The 20,306-nt window shown below is 38.6% G+C and overlaps 1 protein-coding gene across 3 annotated transcripts in view; it reads left to right on the top strand.

Annotated features, from left to right (window-relative positions):
- URI1 (URI1 prefoldin like chaperone) overlaps nucleotides 1–10,061 on the top strand; it is a 50,608-nt gene extending 40,547 nt beyond the window's left edge. For 2 of the 3 annotated variants that reach the window (XM_067540007.1, XM_067540008.1), the window contains 5 exons: nucleotides 724–904; nucleotides 2,274–2,538; nucleotides 3,938–4,080; nucleotides 6,248–6,506; nucleotides 9,181–10,061. In XM_067540007.1, the coding sequence (XP_067396108.1) occupies nucleotides 724–904; nucleotides 2,274–2,538; nucleotides 3,938–4,080; nucleotides 6,248–6,506; nucleotides 9,181–9,366 (1,034 nt within the window). In that variant the 3' untranslated portion in view covers nucleotides 9,367–10,061. The remainder of the gene's footprint in view (nucleotides 1–723; nucleotides 905–2,273; nucleotides 2,539–3,937; nucleotides 4,081–6,247; nucleotides 6,507–9,180) is intronic. The other variant, XM_067540009.1, reaches the window with a different exon arrangement.
- Nucleotides 10,062–20,306: the final 10,245 nt, after the last annotated feature.

The following is a 20,306-nucleotide window of genomic DNA, read 5'->3' on the forward strand; positions in this document are numbered from 1 at the left end:
GTCAGACTAGATGATCACAATGGTCCCTTCTGGCCTTAAAGTCTATGAGTCTGGAAAGAATGCGTTTATCATTCTAATAGATAATGAAACATTTAAATGACCACAATGACTGTCTGTGACTGCCATTCACTGAGAAGCAAATTTCTGTAGCCGCTTCTGACACTTGAAAGTATTTTTTGTTATTAGAAAACTCAGATTTTAAAGCTAAAAATGGCTTCTTTTGTTCACAGAAGTGAATTCATAGTAACCAAAGAGGGTAGTGCAAATAGCATGGGCTCCTGCTAAACTTCCCAATTTGTCTGGTAAACTATCTCTAATTTTTAGGTACATTGCTATATTTCATAAATTCAAAGAACATCTACTCGTATAGATAGTGGTCCTAAGTGAGCCAAAATACAAAGTAGGTTTGTTTCCCCAGTTAACGGCACAATGAGCAACTGTCACACTAGTGCACCAAAGTCTATCAGAGGAAATGATTAAATCCAAGTTCTGTTTGGCATGAGAGGTACCAAATCACTCTAATGGAAGTGTCACAGGATCAGTGTCTCGTGCTCTGTAAATAAACATCTCTCTTTTGCCTTAGCACTTATGTAACGTCAGGAGATGATTATCCTATGAAAATACTCTGGTTCACTGACAGTATTACTTAAACAATTCGGCAGTAATTTGAAATGGAAAATGTTTTGGCTAAATTCCTTTTATTTATTAATTAATTTTGCACAGGAAAACACAGAACCGCTCACAAGCCTCATTCAAAGCCAAAAGTGTCAGACGTTTTTGAGGTACATTTTCAAGAAAATGGCACAGATGCAAAGTCCAAAGGCTGTTCCCAATCTGAGGAGGAACTGTGGACCCGATTGGAAGAGCTTGAAAGACAAGAAGAGATGCTGGGTGAATTTGGCAGGTATATTACTCTTGCAGGTTTGGGTTGAAAGATGTAATTAAAATCCTTACTAGTATGAACAAATAGGTGCCTTTAGCAGTTGATTTGCTTAAATCAGTGATAGTTGAGGAGCATTACTGCATGTTTAAAAATGTATGGTTGTTGATTTTGTTTCCACTATAAACAGAGAAAACCCTAAAAACACCCATTCAGAGCTTTGGATACTTTTTAATACATTAAAATTCACAACAATAATTAAATGTGAAACTTAAAATAAGTTGCTCATAATAAAGGAAGATCTAGGTACAGAGCCTGGCTGCCACAGATGTTCTGTGTGATCAGGATACGTTTAACCTCTGTATACCTCAGTTCACCATCTATAAAATGGGAATAATAAAACTTCCTTACCTCATGGCTATCATATGAGAATAAATTAATTAATATTTGTGAGGTGTTTGGACACTACAGTGATGGAGCGTATAAATACCTAGCTAGATAGATAGAACTAAAAGAATCAACTTGGACCCTAATTATGGTGGTAGATTGAAGAAGGTTGGAACATAAAGGGCAAGATTTTTTACTGGAATCTGGCCACTGAGTGGTGCAGAGGAGCTGGAATCTGTCTATAAATGTCCAGGAAGGAATCCCCTCATTCTCCTGGCATAGGGAAACTACCCAGTGGCAGAGGCAGCTCCTGCGACTGCTACCTCCCTCTCATGCCCATCATAGAGGCCATGCCATGGAAAGGAGGAGGTTGGAGCATTGCAGAGCAGAGCTCCACTACTTCCATCCTTCAGTGGCATAGTGGCCATTTGAGACCCTATGCCAGAGTGTGCGTTAGAGCAGCCCTGTAACTGCTTTCACTGCCCCTGAGGCTACTGAAGAAAGGCCCTTGATCACGGAGTTGTAACCAGCTCCCTGATACCCTCATATGTCTCTTGCATTGATTAGCGCTTGGCTGCAGGAGAGAGACTGGCCCAAAGTGTACAACATAGGTAAGCTAATATTATAGTGGGAGCTTTTGTATTTCTGACCTATTGTGTACAACTCTTCAGCAAACAACTCTTTAATTGTGAATGACCATCCTTAGAGATGTTTTGGTCTTAAAGAAAAATTATGACTTAGGACCAGATTGTGGCTATCTTGCTTGCATTGGTAAGCATTTTCTTATTAAAGTGGTTCCAATATGATTAAGGGCTCCACAGTCTGGCCTTTAAAAATTTATGTCATGCATGATATTGTTCTTCCTTAGCCCCTGCCAGAAAATTCCATCTCATAAGTAGAGGAAATTATTCAGTGGCTTCATAAGTTATTCTGTAAGTCCTTATCTTGTTAGGTTATAGGATGTACTGATTAGTATTCTTTCCATAAGTATTTTTGCCTTTAATAGGACACCTAATACAGTTGAGGCAAATGGAGACGATACAACCTCCTCTGAAGAGGAGAAAGAAGATAAGACCGATCTGAATGTGGTACACAGAGTGGAAGACTCTACTACTCAGGATAACTTACAGGAAGAAGTAACAAATTCAGAATTGTTCAGTGGCCAAGTTAATGGCCCAAGTCATTATCACAGTGATGATGAAGATGATTTAGGAGTTGGAGATCATTCTGTACCAACTATATTTTTCTCTCATACAGTTGAACCTAAAAGGGTTTGTACTATTGCTTTGTATGCTTTTATCTCCATATAATGTAGATAGTATATACATTACATGCTTTATTTAAAATAGTATACCCCTTAATCCCAGACAGTAAAGTATACCATCACTTTAATTAACGAGTCAAAAAGAAGGACCTGCATCACATGGATAAGATTGTGGCAGAATTCAGAACTGAATCCAGTCCCTTGTTTTCTAGAGTTAAAGGGGCAGGGACAACAACGAAAGCATCCTTATCCTGTGGGGAGAGTGAGTGACAGGTTATGTAAAGCAACTATAGTCAGGTGAAGAGGCATCAGCGATGTATTCTTGAGGGAGTCATCCAGCCTGCCAGAGCTGAAGTTAAATGCTAAAGCAAGTTTGAATGAAGACTCTCATGAAGAAATAAGTCAGAAATATGTCTATACTATAATTCGGAACAGTTTCTCAAGGAAAATGGTGGAGGGTCCCATCCTTTGAGAGACTGAAAAGTAATGGATAAATACTAGCAGGTACTACTTTGGCGGGGTTGGCGGTGAGAATAAGGGAGTGCTCTAGGCGTTCTAATAGGTCTCTTCCATCTTTAATATCTAGGATTTCCTCATTTGACAGAGAGAAGTAATAACCAGTTTATCTGTCACTGGGATCTAACCGTAGATTGTACTCCTAAAAGCACATCTAAAATGTTATTACAGGATAATTCTAACTCTTTGTGCTACTTGCACCCCTAGAAAAAATATTTTTTTCTGAAAATGCATTTTATATTTATTTTAGAGAGATGCAGTATTGTAAAATGTAAAAGCCGTTGCACAATTCAAGGTGTTAGGTCAGACATGCATGTGAAACCTTGAAAGTAAGTGCCATGCATGTCTTGTATTTAGGACTTTGACTACAGACAAAGTTTAATTTGGGTTTTTCTTTCAGGTTTCTTTAGCTGCTCTGTGTTCTGAAATCCACCAGTTCAGTCATGAACTCTCAAAAATGATATTAAGAAAAGTGATATTAAAATTTACTTACTACTAGTACTATGTCATATTTCTAAAAGGCAGCATCCCTGGTCCAGGTATTCTAAAAATGCCTTTTAGTTAACATTACATTCAAGGGAAACTAAGCTCTTGGTCAGAGTTAATGACTTAGGGTGTATAGTTTGATGTGTAAGCAGGTTGTTTATTCTTAGCTTCATGCACCAGGATTGAGGATTTCTTGACACTAAGTGCTAATCCACATGAATTTTGCACATAATATCAAGACAGTGAGCACTAGGAATGTCACTGTCAGTACATTTTATTGTTTAGCTGCGGACCCCCCTACCCCCAAGCTGCTGGGTTATGGAGAATTAATTAACTGATTTGATCCATGCCTTGGTGAGTGCTTGATTTTTATACTCTAGACCAATTTATGTTTTAATTTTCAGGTAAGAATAAACACAGGAAAAAATACTACTTTGAAATTTAGCGAAAAGAAAGAAGAGGCCAAACGTAAAAGGAAGAATAGCAATGGCAATGGACACTTGGCTCCAGAGCTGCCTAACATCAAAACACCAGCAGACATTTACCGGTAGGTAGGCTGCTGTGCTTTTCCCAGAGTACACTTGAAAAGTAAGGCCTTCATTTGTGTTCAAGTGTATCCTTTCTGAGCATCCTGCAGGAACTTTGAAATCTCACCCAAAAATGGAGCTCCCAAAAGAAGCTTTTGGAACTGGGTATACATCTTAAGAAGGGAACATTTATGTCTCCTGCATGGTTGTCACATGTTTAAATTGCACACTTCATAGCTATTGCATGCTGCTTTGCTGAGAGTTACATTTTCTCAAAGTAAGAGCTGATCATAATTCCATTTATCAGTGCTTTTAAAATTTACCCTACTCCTTCATCTCATCTGCAACTTAAAGGAATGAAATGGCTCATTGACAATATGTTTAATTAAATAATGTGCAATCAATTTCCTTTTTAATATTTTTTTAAATATAACTGATCATGTCCGTCACATTCTGCCTCTTTACTATTTCTAGCTTCACTCCACTCTTTCTTTCCCTTGGTGTATCTGTCTGAAATGTTGTTGTCTCCTTCCTCTTTTCTTACTCTCAGCCAAGTGTGTTACTTTCAGCATGTGCTTTACCTTCTCTCTGGTATATTCTCTCTTTCTCATTTCTTCCCTCCCAACAAAATCTCTCTCCTTCTGTGTCTTTTCTTATTTTTAATTCCAGTCTTTCTCTTCCCTGTCCTCTCACAGACACACATCTTTATCTATTCACTCCCTATCCATTCACTCCTCCATCTCATTCAAAGGGCTAGAAAATTTGACCAGACCTCTGAGAGATAAACGACTGCACAAAGGACAAAAGTAAGATTAAGAGATAGGGCCAGATTTTTAAAGGTATTTAGGTGCTTAAAGATGCAGATAGGCATCTATTAGGTTTTCAAAAGCACCTAAACCATATTGAGATCAGTGAGAGTTAGGGTTTTCAAAAGCCTCTAGATACCTACTAGGCACCTATCTGCATCTTTAAGTGCCTAAATACCTTTGAAAATCTGCCCAGAGGCAACACACAGGTGAAAAGTCATGCCCACCCTCTAATCACAGCCGTACAGCTGCTGGGACAAGAAGGTTTAGAGATTCTAAGCATGGTGCTATCTTTAAACCCTGATCAGGAGCTGTATCTTTTGTAGTCTTGAACTAGTAAGTGAGTACAAAATAGGAAGCCCTTAAAAAACAAACAAAAAACCCCACCCTTCAGCTGCTGAAAGGGAGCTGTTATACTTTTTCTCTCTGAGTTTGCTTCTGCTCCCAGTTAAGTCAGTGGCAAAGCTTGATTTCAGTCAACACCCATAGCATTATCAAAACCCATAGCTCACCCTCTTTTCAGATCCCCCAGCTCCTGTGAGGTAGTGTTGGGGTGTCTGGTAATGTATCTCGCCTGTTTTTGAATGTTCGCTAGTGGGTAGCCGTAATGGTTATCCTGCTTCTGGCAAGCTGCAGCAGTATTAATTTGACCCCATTCCTTTTGGTTTCATAGCTGTCCGTAGGGTTTCAAACAACAGCAGTGGAAATTAAGATTCTGGTCAATTATCATTGCAGTTTTGGAAAGCTATGACCAGCAACAGAGGGATGGGAACAGTGTCTGTAGACTCAGGAAGAGGCCTCTGTGTCAGTTCACACTGTTCTTGTTTGGAAAATTTCTTCAGAACCCTATGAACTAAAAGCTTAATTTTAGTGAAAGTGTAGATTCTGCAGAAAATGATGGCACTTGCCTGGGAAAACGTCTTCCTTGCCCTGTGCGAGTAAATGTTTGAAGCACTTGTTTTTAAATTCTATATCTGAAAATGATTTCACACTAGAAAACATTCTGTTATGACAACATTCTATTTGGTTGCTAGAAATACAACCCTCAAAATCATCTTGTGACGACAATTTTTCTTTACATTTTGCAAATCAAGCTGTTCTGTCAAGTGTCTAAGAGCTAAACGCTTTCTGCAAAAAAGGGGAGTATACCAGCTAATCCTTTAATAAAGGCATGACAGTGTTTGGGTTGCAGAATTACTCCATGTTCATTGGTAAAGAAAATGCTTTATTGTATCTTTTAAAGGTACAGCATTGTAATACAGCAGTTGAAAAGTTAGAAATGCAAATCGTAATTAATTTGTACAAAAGACAAAGTGGGTTCACTGTAAAATTGTCATCTGATCTTGAAATAGTTTATTAAAGCTAACATTTCCCTTTATAGAGTCTTTGTTGATGTTGTGAATGGAGAATATGTCCCTCGTAAATCAATTTTGAAGTCTCGAAGCAGAGAGAATAGTGTTTGTAGTGATACCAGTGAGAGCAGCGCTGCTGAGTTTGATGACAGACGAGGCGTTCTGAGGAGTATTAGCTATGATGAAGCTACTTACAGTGACAACAGTGAAGGGATCCTGGAGGAGGAAGAGGAGGAGGGGCAGGAGCATCTTCCAAAAAAACTTTCAACCTTATCAGGGACTTTTGAGGTACAGTTTTTGATTAATTATTGATTGTTGGCATGGATAAAAAGGAAAACACTGGATAGTGTAGTTGCCTTTACCATCAGTTTGTTTAATTTCTTTTTATGTCATTTTCCAGCTCTCCCTACTTCTCTCCTTTTTGGTGAGAGATTGCCAGGATGCCTGTTTTCTTCTCTGCACCTACCCTTTTCCTTTTCCTTTGTGGGGTAGCCAGATAGCCCCCTCCTTAACCACTGTAGTCTGAGACTCTGCATCAGAGAGCAGCTGAGTTGGCTATTTGCCATTTTTGTATAGTAGTAGACAGTATCCCTTCCACTGAGCCCATTGACTTCATGGCTTTCAAATTTAGTGACATTCTGGGACTTCACCATAACTTAAGCTCTGGGGTGCACTTCAGAGTAATAAAATCCTGGATCATGCAAGATTCCCACTTGCTAATTGCTAATCTGAGGGAGGGAAGGCGATTTTGTGTATACTTTAGGCTCCTAATATTCTACCATAGCGATCATGGAGACCCTCTAGGGCTTATTTTATATTTTAAAGCAAATGGTGGCAGTGGGCTCAGCAGAGTGTTTACTGAGTCCCATGACAGGAGGAGGGAGGAAGTTGTCCAAGTGACATAGAGCACAACTTCTGGCACTACGCTCTTGAAGAAGAGCCTGCTCTTTCAGGCAAGATGTCATTGAAGAGCCAAACCAAGTTTATTTCAAAGTCTTCGGAAAGTCTTGTGTAATTTCTTATCATAAATGAAAGAGATTGTACATCACTAGGAAAAATGCGCATGTGCTTGGTGAGTAGCTGTGAGAGCCATTGAGAATGTTCAGAAATGAAATATGGCAATTGCTATGGCATGCATGGAATTAATATTTTACATCTTTTTTGTTATGGAATGTTACAGTAATTTTTTAAATGGTAGGTTACATGGAATTTTCAGAAGTTTTCTAGACAGAAGGCATCTTCAAAAGGAAACAGTTTCTTCCAGAAAGATGTTTATTTTTCACAAAAAGTAGACTCCTAGAAGACCTGTTGTGTGCTTTACTCTGTAAACAGCCATGTGATCCTGTTGTAACCCTCATGCACTTTTTTTTTTCTTTATATCCACTTTGTTAGATCTGCTTAGACCCCAATGCTGCTGACCAATGCATGTGGCAGCTCTTATGCCTGCATGGGGTCCCATTGACTTTAAAGATATTCACTGGGGACATAAGGTTCTGCTGGCATGGATCCTTTTGCAGGGTTAGCGCTATAGATCGTAATCTCTTTGGGGCTCAGACAGTATCTTCTGTATGTTAAGCATCTAGTACACTTTGTCACTGTAAAACAATAACAAATCATTTATATAGTGAATCCATTCTCTGAACAGGGCATGATTCTCTACAATACACTGTATTTTCTAAGTAACTATAGCACACTGAGCAAAATGCTCCAGTGAGAATGAAAGGGACATTCACTTTTTTTTTTTTTTAAATTGTTTTGCTTTTGGTTGGTTTTATGGATGTTTGAAATATATTGTTTTTCCAGTACCATTTGCTGTGTATTGATTTTTTTCTTTTTTCCTAATGCAGCAGAACTTTAGTGGTATTTTTATAAAAAGATAAATAAAATACAGCCACTGGTGTTACTGAACAAATCAGCAGAACAAGCACAACTTTGGGCTTAGTTTAGCTGTTGGAATAGAGTGCAAAACACATAGCCTTTTTGCAGGTCCTGCAATAAGAGCGGCTATTTTGTTTTGCTGTGTTTTTCTTAGCAACTGAGTAACTCTTAAAAGAGCAGATTTAATAAATTTGATATCTGTTCTCTCCTGCCCTATATAATGATGAAACCTTGGATGTAAACTAGTTTCTGAGATGCCCTGAATCGTTTTTAATTTTCAGCACATAATACATTGACTTTTTGAAAACGTAGCTTTTTACATTGCATACTGTAAACCCCTGGCTGACACTAAAAGCATTTATGAAAAATAGTTTCTTAGAAGTTGTTTTTCAAATTTTAAATAACATGGCTGTTTCTTTTTCTTAATGTAGCAAAAAAGTCTTAATTATTATAATGGAAATTATAATTTTGTAATTTTAAAATATTAAGCATGTATGTTTTTAGTTAGAATTTATACAGGAAGAAAAGAATTGGAAGTCTTTTGTTTTCTTAAGTATAAATTGCCTTGACCAATTTTTGATCATTTTGGAAAGAAAGAAAAAATAAGAACAAACAAAAGCATATTTGTATTCCAGGTGCCAGCTTGATGCAATTAGAAAAGGCCAAGATATTAAGCCATGGAAATATGACATATGACGTGAAATGCTGACAAATCCAAAATCTGCAATTTTTTCCCTTTTGTTATCCAAGATGAAATTGCCTGTTGCATCATCTGTTTTATTTTCTTGAACATGTATCAGTAGGAAGCAATTTTTTTCAAATAATTTGTGCAGTTAGGAATGTGATTTAGTAGTACTTTTAAGACACTATCTTTCATTCAGATTTCTTTGAACAAGCTATATTTTAAGGTTAATTACAATTTGGTTACTTATGCAATGAACTACCATTGATTTAAAGATATTTCTTTACTTTTGATTAAAAGAAATAACAATCCTAATAAAGCTAATATAGGGTAATGACCTTATGGGCAAAGCTTCACATCTGCATTTTATTAGCTCATTCTAAATTTTCTTTTCTCTTGTAGGCTTTTTCTGGAACTGTTATAGAAAAAGAACCTTTGTCTCCCTTAATACCACACCCAAGCATTGCTCACCCTGTCCTGCCTACCATTCCAGAGCGAAAATCAGAGGAAGTTCTGTCTGAGGCATCAGAAGAAACTATGAAGAGAATTTCAAAATTCAAAGCTGCCCGAATGCAACAGACAAACTAGGCCCTGCTGCCTACATAATGAAAGTTTGACTATTAACTCTAGTTTCACATTTGTTGAGATTATGTAAAACTATGTGCATTACACCTAGCTAGTAAAAAGGTATCTTATGTTAATTTGGCATTGTTTATCTTTTAGACCTATACTGGTGATATTTAAAAAAAATTAAGTGTTTGAACACTTCTGTATTCAGTTTATTTTGTCAATTTCCCTGTATGCTGTCAGCACCTCTGTATATGTTCGCCTTATGATAACAGCACTTGGAATTATTTTTCAAAGAATTCTCTTCATATGCCATTGGTTTTATGTTTAAATCTAAATGTACAGGCTGTTTTGTACCAGCTGTGAGGTCCTACTTACCATATGAACAGTTTTAAAGAAATTTTTCAAATTTCAAATTGATTCAACAATTATATTTAATTATTTGCTTTAGCATTTTAAGACACTCTTGTATCCACATTGTTGTAGGTACCTGCTAAAATTCAGTTTTTTCCTTCTATTAAACCTCTCTGATATCTAACTGTACAGATCTATAAAACAGAATGCTGTGTTCATGTACATTGCAGGGAAGTTTCTTCAATGGAAAATGGTATTTTGTAAAATTAAACTTTTCAGGTAAAAAAAAAAAGCTATGAAATTTTTGTTTGTTGATTTTTTAATAATTGAAAATAAAATGTGGAAATGCCTCACTATCACATAGACACACCATCTATTCTCTTCCCCCTTTGTGTAGCAAACACCCATTAATTTCTGTGGAGGGGAGCATAGACCCAGACTATGGTTACAAAATCCCATTTCTTTTATATATTCAAATAATATATTCAAATAATAATATAATTGTCATTGGAATGCCGAGAGAGGCTGCTAAAGATAAATGTCTAAATGGCAGCAATTTTATTTCAAAACTTAACAGGACTAAGGCACTGAAAACAGAGGCAGAAATGTCTTGCTGTAGCAGGTAGATATGATTGGGCTCCGGCCCACGATTGTGAGGATTTAACCATGTGATTAACCACGTGACATTCCTTCTACCATACTGCACAGTTTCTGTTCCCACCTGCATCTGACTCTCCAGGCCTTAGCCATCTCAGTTGGACAGCAAGTCACCTAACACTAATGCCAGAAAAGGATTTTGGGCCATGGTCCAGCCAGCTCTTGCAGCCTGCACTCTTGGGTTTGTCTCTGTTCCTGTGATGTAAATTGTGTACTGCCTTACCTGGGAGCCAGTTTGGGAGACTTGAGACATTTCTTCCTGTTTTTAAACTTAAACTTGTCCTTACATTTTCTTTAATTAAAAAACAAAACTCATTATTTATCCTTAAGTTGCCTTTAAAATGATGCTCCCTTCCTAGAACTGCCCAGAACCAGCACAAATGCTCACCTAAATTGCAAACAGTTGTTTTTTAGATGTTCAGGTAACAAAAAAAAGTATGATCATGTTCAAAGAGTAACTGTATACAAGCAAAGTAAGTAACAGCAACAGTGTATATGACCTTGTGACGGTGTACTAGGCCCTTTGAGGCCCTCTGGACACCCCTGCAGTCCTACTGCACCCTACACCAGGAAAAAGACAGCATAGTGGGGTCCTCCAAGCGGCCTACAGAGGCTGCAAGAGAGGCAGCCAAGCAGAGCCTAACAGGCTCATATAAAAGTTGTTGCAGGGCCTGGACAGCTCAGTGGCTGGCTGAAGCCAGAGGAGGAAAGGTCCTGTTCCTGGCTTGGCTGAGGAAGCTGCAGCAGCTGGACAAGAGCAGTCACTGGCTGGGACCAGAAGGAATGGAAGGCAACTAGACTCTACAGGTACAGAGACTGGGGAGAAACCCTGCCTAAGCAAGGTTAGGATTGTGAAGCTTTCCAGGCACAGAGGCCTGGGAGAGAGAACCTTGACAAGAAGGGCCCAGAGACTGTTCAAGCTCACTAAGTAAAGGGGCCTGTGAGAGAGAATATTTAATAATGGGCTTTTGAATCTCGCAGAGAAAGGTATAACACAATACAATGGCTGGAAGTTTAAGCTAGACAAATTCAGACCGGAAATAAGGCATACATTTATAATGGTTAAAGTAATTAACCACTGAAACAATTTACAAAGGGATATGGTGGATTCTTCATCACTGACAATTTTTAAATCAAGATTGGATGTTTTTCTACAAGTTCTGGTCTAGGAAATATTTTCGGGAAGTTTTATGGCCTGTACTATACTGGTCCGTAGTTGATCACAATGATCTCTTCTGGCCTTGGAATATATGAATTATGTGGCGGTGTGAGATTCCAGGAGCTACATGTGTAGGGAAAATGAAGGCTGCAGCCTCATGCATAGTCCTCATCACCAGTGCTGCTGGGAACCAGCCACTTCAGTGTGTGATCCAATGGTTGCTGCCCATAAGGAAAGCATTGGGGGCTGATCTTCAGCTGGTGTAAATTGTCATAACTCCACTGAAAGTAATGGAATATAGCAGTTTACACCACCTGAGGATCTGACCCTTGGAGTCATGCTGTCATGCGGCCAAGAGGCAGCCATATTGACCATTTGCAGTGATCCCCCTGACCTGTTGCTGATTTCCCAAAACTCCACAGGGCTTGAAAGCTAAACAGCACTTCTCTCAAGGATGCAAGGGGGAAATCCTGCCTCTGAGGAAGAATTAAAAGGAATGTTGAATTTTTTTCAATGCCTGGCTTCTCTTGCAGTTTTCCTTATGGGAGGGAGCAATCTAAGTTTTAAAACAGACTCATTTTAAGTGGATACTGAGAATCACATTGAAAATATTAATGATTAACTGGATTCATGCTAAAATGAAGATTTAAAAAAAAGAAAAAAAAAGCATATTGCTTTAGTACTAAAGTAAGCCATCAATGCCAGTCCACTCTCTATGCCTGGCTAAATATTTAAAGGAGATTATTTATAGCTTCTTTAATGAATTCTTAGCTAAACAAAATGAAATTATGTCCTAAAAAAGTAGAAGCAATTTTGTAACCAGAATAGTGCAACTGTAAAATACAGTTTTATACATAAGTATTTTAGATAACAAGAGGTTGAGATCCAGGAGGAGCAGATGGGTAATTAGAAAGAAAAGGAGAAAGAGAGAGAGACACCTTTTAAAAGATTTATTTAGATATCTCCTAAAATACTTACCTCTCCTAGTTACTTTGAAGCAAGCCAAACTCCCATTGATCATTTCAAAATCAATATTACTTCTTCCCTTGTTTTTATTCTATAACACTTACAAATATTCCTCCACTCCCCATGTCCACATAGGATCCTGTTTGGAATGCACTATGGTCCCCATTCAGGAAAGCATCCTTATTCAGGAATTCACTTCAATGTGTGCTTAAATCCCACTGAAGTCAATGGGTTTCCTGAAGAAATATAGACTTAAGCGCATGCTTAAAGCTAAACACATACTTGATGAATTGGGGCTTATGCTTGACTGCCTCTCTTGCAACTTGCAAAGTGTTTCATGTGCACATGAGGCTTCCATATTCAACTGTTCCTGTATCTCTGATCTCGTTCTTGGATTTTACCAATGAATTGTGCAATAGCAATGATGCTGGTATCACATATGAAGCCTGTTCTCAAATGTAGATGCAAAAAATACACCTGCATGAATTTGCACTGCTGTGATTAGAGGTTTTAGAGAGATTAAAAAAATGTGGGAGTCTCAAGGCCTATCCTTTTTTTTTTTTTTTTTTTTTTTTTTTTAATGCAACAGTGGGGCAGAAGACTTGACATGTGGGACCACCACCTGGCTAGACTAAATACATATTTTATTAAAGGCTGGGAGTAGAAAAATGTTCCCTACGTGTAGAAGTATTGCCCTTGTTTCTATGCCTTCAAGTTTCTTGATATTAACTTAATCTGTCAGTTAGAGCATCTTTTTATTTTTGGTTAAAGTCAGAGATTTTATTCTCCACTTAATAATGAGGGTAATGTTTAATCTATTTTTTTAGTTTCTTGATTGCTTTTTTTTTTTCTGCTGCAGGAGGAGAGTCAGATGCTCTGTGCTGAGGAGTATTTGTCAAGGACCTTGACTTGAATAGAAGCCAAAAACAGCTGTAAGTAACTGCTGCTGCTTGGGATTGGCTAATGAGTTTTTTTCAGTGTCTGTATAAAAGGAGATGAGCCAATGTGGGTATAATCACATGACCGAATGGAAACACAAATACTCAGAAGCCAGTTAAAAGTAGCTGAGGAAGGCTGAGTAGCAAATGTTTTAAGGGAGTTTACCAGAACAGCCATGGGTAGAAGGGCTGATTTGTTACTCATTGTTTCCTGGGTGGGTTTGGATACCTTCTATCAGGGAAATAGTGTGGGAGACAGGCTAAAGAAACAGTTATGGGGAGATGGGAGCAGAGTTTGGCCATAAAGTTTGAGAACAAGGTAGCTTTGTGCAAGGGAAGAATGTGAATGAGTTGTATCAGATATATGCTTTCCAGAATGATTTTCTGGAATCTCCTTTCTACCTAGGTGCCTGAAGCTTGAACAACGGAGAGTAAGTTCTCAGTGCATTGTGAGATGGCCATGCTGGGGTCTTCTGAAGAGAGGGACACTGGACAACTGGATAGTTGGGTGCACATGGGGAGGGGGGAAAGGAAAGAGTGAGATCATTCTAGGAGTCCAGGCATAATTCCAACCATTTTCAGTCCAAAGGGATGGTTGCAACCATCTTGAGTTCCTGTCACCTTTATCTGTCCCGCCAGCCCCAAGGCCATCTTTTAACCACTAGCAGGCCTGCATAAACTAGGTGTGACACTAACTCACAGACTCAGTCTTGGCTAGGCAAATGAGGTGTGTTTAGTAAGTGTGTTTAATTAGCAGCACCTGGCACCTAGTTCAGACAAGGATTGTAGTGTTTGAAAACATGGTAGTGGGCCTTGGTCAACCTAGGCTAGGGAGGACACACGCAGACTGACTAACATGTATCAGCTAACATTTTTTAAATATTAATGTGTTTACCTACCCTAGTGCTAAGTAATGTTTCGAAACGTGCTGACTAACATGTTACATTTGCTAAACACATCATTTTCCAAATCTAGCCAGGGTCACAGTGAGCTTGTTTGGATTGCAGCCTTAGATATTTCTGATTTACATGCCCTCTGATTTACAAACCAGTCTTAATCACAATGTGGCTGCATGTGACTTAGTGGGTGGCTAAAGTTTCCTAAATCACTTTCCACATTTGCAAATGATTGCATTTCAGATAGATTCATTCCTTTTTTGTGTTGGTCTTCCATAAACATTGGAGTGATTCTCACAGTTGTATTGACAAATTGTTCAGAGAATTGAATTTCAAAATCACATGCACAAAATCACAGGGGGAAACTGAATTTTAAATCCTCACTCCAAGTAATTGGATTAGGACTGTTTGCACACTCATCCAATCCAGGAACAGAAACAGTAATGTGTGACCAACCCGACCAATCATAACAAACAACACAGCTCCAATCTGAGATATAGAATCATAGAAGATTAGAGTTGGAAGGGACCTCAGGAGGTCATCTAGTCCAACCCCCTGCTCAAAGCAGGACTAACCTCAGCTAAATCATCCCAGCCAGGGCTTTTTTTAAGCCGGGCTAAGCTTAAAAACCTCTAAAGATGGAGATTCCACCACCTCCCTAGGTAACCCATTTCAGTGCTTCACTTGGATATTTACAAAGAAAAAATATCAAGAGGTTAGTCAGAAAAATTTGAATAACAATTAAAACTCAAAGAAACCACAATCTGGGTATGGATATTTCATGATCAGACAGAGAGACTGAGGCCTCTATCTTGCAAGATGCTCAATGCATGCAGACCCCTGGACCAACTCATAGCCCACTGACGTCCAATGTGCAAGGGTCCATCTGCAGTTAGCTCATTGCAGTATCAGGGTCTAACTCTATTGAATAAATAATTCATTGTGAATTATCAGCTGTGTTTTACTTGGTCAGTCTGCACTGGTGAGACAGTGTGAGTTGGGGGGGGGTGTAATTGTAACTTTAAAATCTTTCCTGAGACTTGTTTCCACTAAACCAGGTACCTTTCTTTGAATGATTAGTTTAAAGCCAAGTTGGGGTTTAGTTAACATTTCTTTTGTGTGTGTGTGTGTGTTTCATTTTCATAACAAAGCAAACACTACAAAATAGAAGGTAAGCAACTTACAGTTGTATGTTACTGCACATGTCACAAGATATCCAATAATATTATGTAATTACATAACCTTACAACTTGTCAACGCTGCAAAACCAGACAATATTATACAGACATAACTTGTTAATGTGGGGGTAACAATAAATAAATAATAAGACATACACAAATGAGCAAAAAAAGGAAGGCGCTGATGGAGAGCTAGGGTGGCGCGGGATAAGAAGTGGGAATAAAAAAGCAGAGGGCCAGTGGAATGGAAGTCTGGTGTTTTGAACTATCTCAGCATTCATTGTGCAAATGTATCAAGAAACAGGGTCCAAATTTCTTGGAATTCATATAATTGCTCACTACATTGATAAACCATTCTTTCTTTCTCTGCTGTCTCAGACAGGTCTGAATACCACTGCTCTATTCTCTGCATAAGCCTATTCCTCTGTTTTTGTCAAATCATGTGCTTAATAACGGTTGCGGCCCTCAAGAACTAACGTTGTTGTGGTGGAGTTAAACCCAGTGTAGCAGGTATATAATCTCTCAGCTACAATTTTCAGATGAGGTTTGGTTGCTGAAGCCAAGCATTATTTTCACTTGTGGGCCCACATCTTTCTACAGCTGCCTGATTGTTGGACAGTCCCATAGCATTTGTATCAGTATTCTCTGACCTATTCTCTTCGTTAGAGCACCAACTAACATCAGATGACAACACCGTCATCTTGCACAGTCTTTGTGGCATCCAATACAATTTGAGTAGAATCTTTTGCTGAGCTTCACAGAAGCGTTTTTAACATTCTGTACTATGCTCTGTCATTGGAGTTCTTTTAAGGGCTGTGATAACCCTCCTTCCTGCACTTTCACAAGGAACTCCGGACCAGTGTTCTTCAGTAGCATAAGCATATATAGTGGACAGGGGAGGTTATGAAGCATTCCCAAGGTTCTCAATAGTTCTGGGGCCTCTGGCAGGCCTAGGGCATCTGAATCAAACATCCAGCAAGTGTTTTAGTTGTAAATACTCCTGTTTCACTGAGGATAAAAGGTCATGTCATTACTTTAGTGTTAGAAAAGAGATAAAGCCCTCATCCTTGACTTAACTCGGAAATTCATATGATGTCTTTACTCAGTCAGTTCTTCCTCATTATAGGTTTATTCCCAATTTGCAAGTCTGGGTTGCCCCAAGTAGCTGCTTTTGCATGATGGCAAGGATGAAATTGTGCAGACTCTTTGTGCAGCCACCATCATAGGCACCTTATTTTTTTTTTTTCCATTGGGGAAAAAGAGTAACTGAGCAGACCTGCAGGCGGAATAGGTTCAGTTTCCACCCATGCGTGTGTAAGGGTGTTAGTGTGCAGGAACCAATTTGACATCTGTGACATGATAAAAGCATAATAGTAATTGTAGAGTAGGAGACCAAACCCCCTTTTGGCTATAGGGAGCTAGTGTTTATTTAAGTGGTAGGCGTGGGAGTTGACCAGCGCCCCACAGAAAAGCTCTAATAATATTAAAGTTTCTAAAATAAAATTGAGCGATTTATACAGAAAGGTCACTTAGAATATGCAGGACCGTAGGCAGAATATTCATTTTTACTGTATTAACCCTTCCTCACAGGCTCAGGGAGAGAGGCTGCCACTTATTTGAGGTTACTGGACATTTCTGTTTTACCACTCAAACCAAAGGCACCTCTACACTGCAGTCTAGGCCAGGTAGACAGACTCTTGCTACAGTGGGGCTTGGCATGCTAAAAGAGCAGTGTGGACGTTCTGGCTTGGGTGGACTCTCAGGCACTCAAACCCACCAACTCCCTAAGCTTTGGGCGCCTGAGCCAAAACATCCACATTGCTATTTTTGGCACAATAATTTGAGCCCCGCTAGTGCGAGTGTGTCTACCTGGGCTGGGAGGCTTGCTCCCAGCTGCAATATAGACATACCTTAAGTGTCTGAGCTGAAGAATATAGTGAAAAAGCCAATGGAACTGGCTTGTGAAAATCTAGGAAGCCTATTGGCTGCCCCTGTATAATGATAGAACTGAAGTGGGAATAACTATCTATGTGGATTGGTGGAGCCAAGTAATAAGAATTAGAGGTCAACTGGGTTTATTTCACGATTTGTATTTCAAGACTAGTTGCAGTCAGTACTTTAGTTTCTCAGAGAATCTAAAGCAGCAGATTTCTGTGTGTTTCAATAGTGTCTAAAAACAGCTGTTTTAGCTGTTCATTTTAACAAAGTGATTTATGTTGCAAAAGATGAGCTAGATTAAAAGAAATCAGATGTGCTTATTTGGTATGTGATATTTTTGTATTACAAATAGCTCCATTCTAACCCACATTAACCCCATGATATGTGAATTTTGCCAACTCCTGCTGTGTCTTTTAAATCAAATCCAGTAAATCACTATGAGTGTTCTAATTTCTAAACAAACTAGTCTTCCAATAGAAGTACTTTAACACTGTACTGCCAATTAGACATCCTAAGATAAATGGAGCATCTTTGTTAATTATGTAATTTAATTGATCGAAACTACCAGACAATATTTTATTTATAGAAATTCTTAGCAGTATCCTATTTTATACTGTTAAATAGCATTATATTTGGTCATTAAAATACATATTGTTATGCAGCAAATGTAATTTCTTTTGTTTCTGTCCAGTTAGTGAAACATGAAATCTCACTTGATTGGAACAAGTTCATTTAGGTTTTTCTCCTATATCTTACATTGTTTAGATGAACACAAAGATGAAGGAAGCACTTTCCATCTTCACTTTATTGATCAAGAAGCAATTTACTTGAAACACATTGAGAATAAGAGGGGAAAACACCCTATACATGTATGTATGTATTTGTACCATGGCCCTGCTGTTCGTATGTAATTAATTTTGCGTGCCAGTAGGTAGCAGTGCTGAGCAAAAGCAACAACAGAAAGCTGCCCGTCAGTGATTATAATTTATTATTCATTTCTGTTATAGGTGGGGTGTGCAGACAGTTACAGTAATAATTACCAAGACTAGAGTGTTTCCTAGGCAACCAATTTTTTTTCTTCATTCATGCTGTTGCAAAGAGTATGCCTGTAAAGCATGACATTGCTGTATTCTGAGGTTTGTTGCCCTCCTGCTGCTCCAGGTTTGAGGTTAGTTACAGCATCATAAGGTGCTCTCAAGCATAAAAAGCTCAGGCTGGGATTAAAGCATGCAGTGAACACTAGCACTAGATCTTTCCTTCTACTCTTTCACTTTTAAGTAACAAGGTTATAAAAATGCAAATGCCATTTTGGGGTTGTTATAACTAATATTGGGAAGAATCCCTTTAAGTTGTAAAACATTAAAATAATCAAAACAAAACGAGGAAATTTCTTTATATGTTAAACGCATGCCATTCAAATCAAATTAGCAAAAAGAGACTTTCAGCTTGATCAAGCCCTCCAATGTTTAGCATTATAAATCAATGGGAACTGCTCCATGTAGCTAATCATAGGTGGTGTTTGTTGTTTATCCAGCTTTATGATAATGGTTCATAAAGAGGAAGGTAATGTATTCTTCTTACAGAAACAGGATTAATCCTTGATGTGGTAACAGAGTAATAGAAACCACATCTATTATCTGAGATCTATAAATGAATCATACTGGCCTACATTTTTAGGTTTACTAAGCTTTCATTTTAAGAAACTCACATCGAATATTGTGCAATGATGAAAAGGAGTGTTTGTCTGTCTCTGCCGTGCAAAGCAGAGGGAATTCATGATGCAATCTAGCATGGAGATGTGGAATTTTTACCCATTAGATTTTTGAAGTAGGATGCTGAGGCATGCTTACATCTAGAGAGATTGTGTTCTATTTGTGATACGCTAATGTCAGAAGCACAGAGTATGGACTATTGGAGGCTCCCTGCCTTAAGACAAAATATGCTTTGGAGGATTTTAGATTGTCATCTTATCGTTGCATGTTGATCTCTTTAATGGTGATGTAGACTTTCTGGTATAAAAACTAGCAGAACTTTGTTTTTAGCTACATAAATCCCTGTGATGGCACCATTAAAGTACTTGGCTGTGAAAAATTCCATAGAAGAAGTGAGACGTACATGGTCCTAACTCTCTGGAATAGTGCTCTGACTCCAGTGCACCTATGCAAACTAAGCACCTGATCCTGACCTCTTTTTATGTGAGTAGTCCCACTGAGGTAAAGGGCTACTTGCATGAGTTAGGGTGGCAGGGTAGCGCCCTTAGTAGTTTACATTAGGAAAGTAAGAGTCTGCTTTTGCTCCCATTGAAGTAAATGGCAAACCTCATATTAAATTCAATGGGAGCAGTGCCAGACCAGTAGTATGCAGAACTTTTTTCACATAGTAGCAGAACTTTTACTAGCCATGTGTTACTGAATTTTCTGGACTAAATATAGTTTGGCATCAGTAGATACTGAATCAATTCTGCTTCCATTTACACTGGAGCAACTGAGAGCAGAATGTATTTATTTCACTTTGTAAATATGCATCCGTCTCTTGCTCTGGATGTACACGCAGCTGCTATAAAACAGCAATCAAAACTAATAATTGGAATCAGACCATGGGACCAAGCTATGAACCCTCCCAGCTTTTCAAGACCCACTACAACCAGGATTCCACAATCAGGATATACCTGCTGTCTTCTCCCATCAACTTATCTATGTCCTCTCCATGCACCCAGGAAAGGCCTGGGAGAACAGATATGCCTCAGAGCACGATGTAAAGAAGAACAAATTTTGGGCTTTGGTAAACTGAACAGGAAAGAAAATCCCATAGCCCAGGGTAGCTTGTTGACTGTGCCCTGCCTCTAGCCCCTCTTGTGTCAGCTTGAGCACCTGAG

Source organism: Emydura macquarii, unplaced genomic scaffold (assembly GCF_026122565.2).
Source record: "Emydura macquarii macquarii isolate MOO-44397 ecotype Brisbane River unplaced genomic scaffold, CSIRO-AGI_Emac_v2 contig_561, whole genome shotgun sequence".
In the NCBI taxonomy this organism is placed as follows: domain Eukaryota; kingdom Metazoa; phylum Chordata; order Testudines; family Chelidae; genus Emydura; species Emydura macquarii.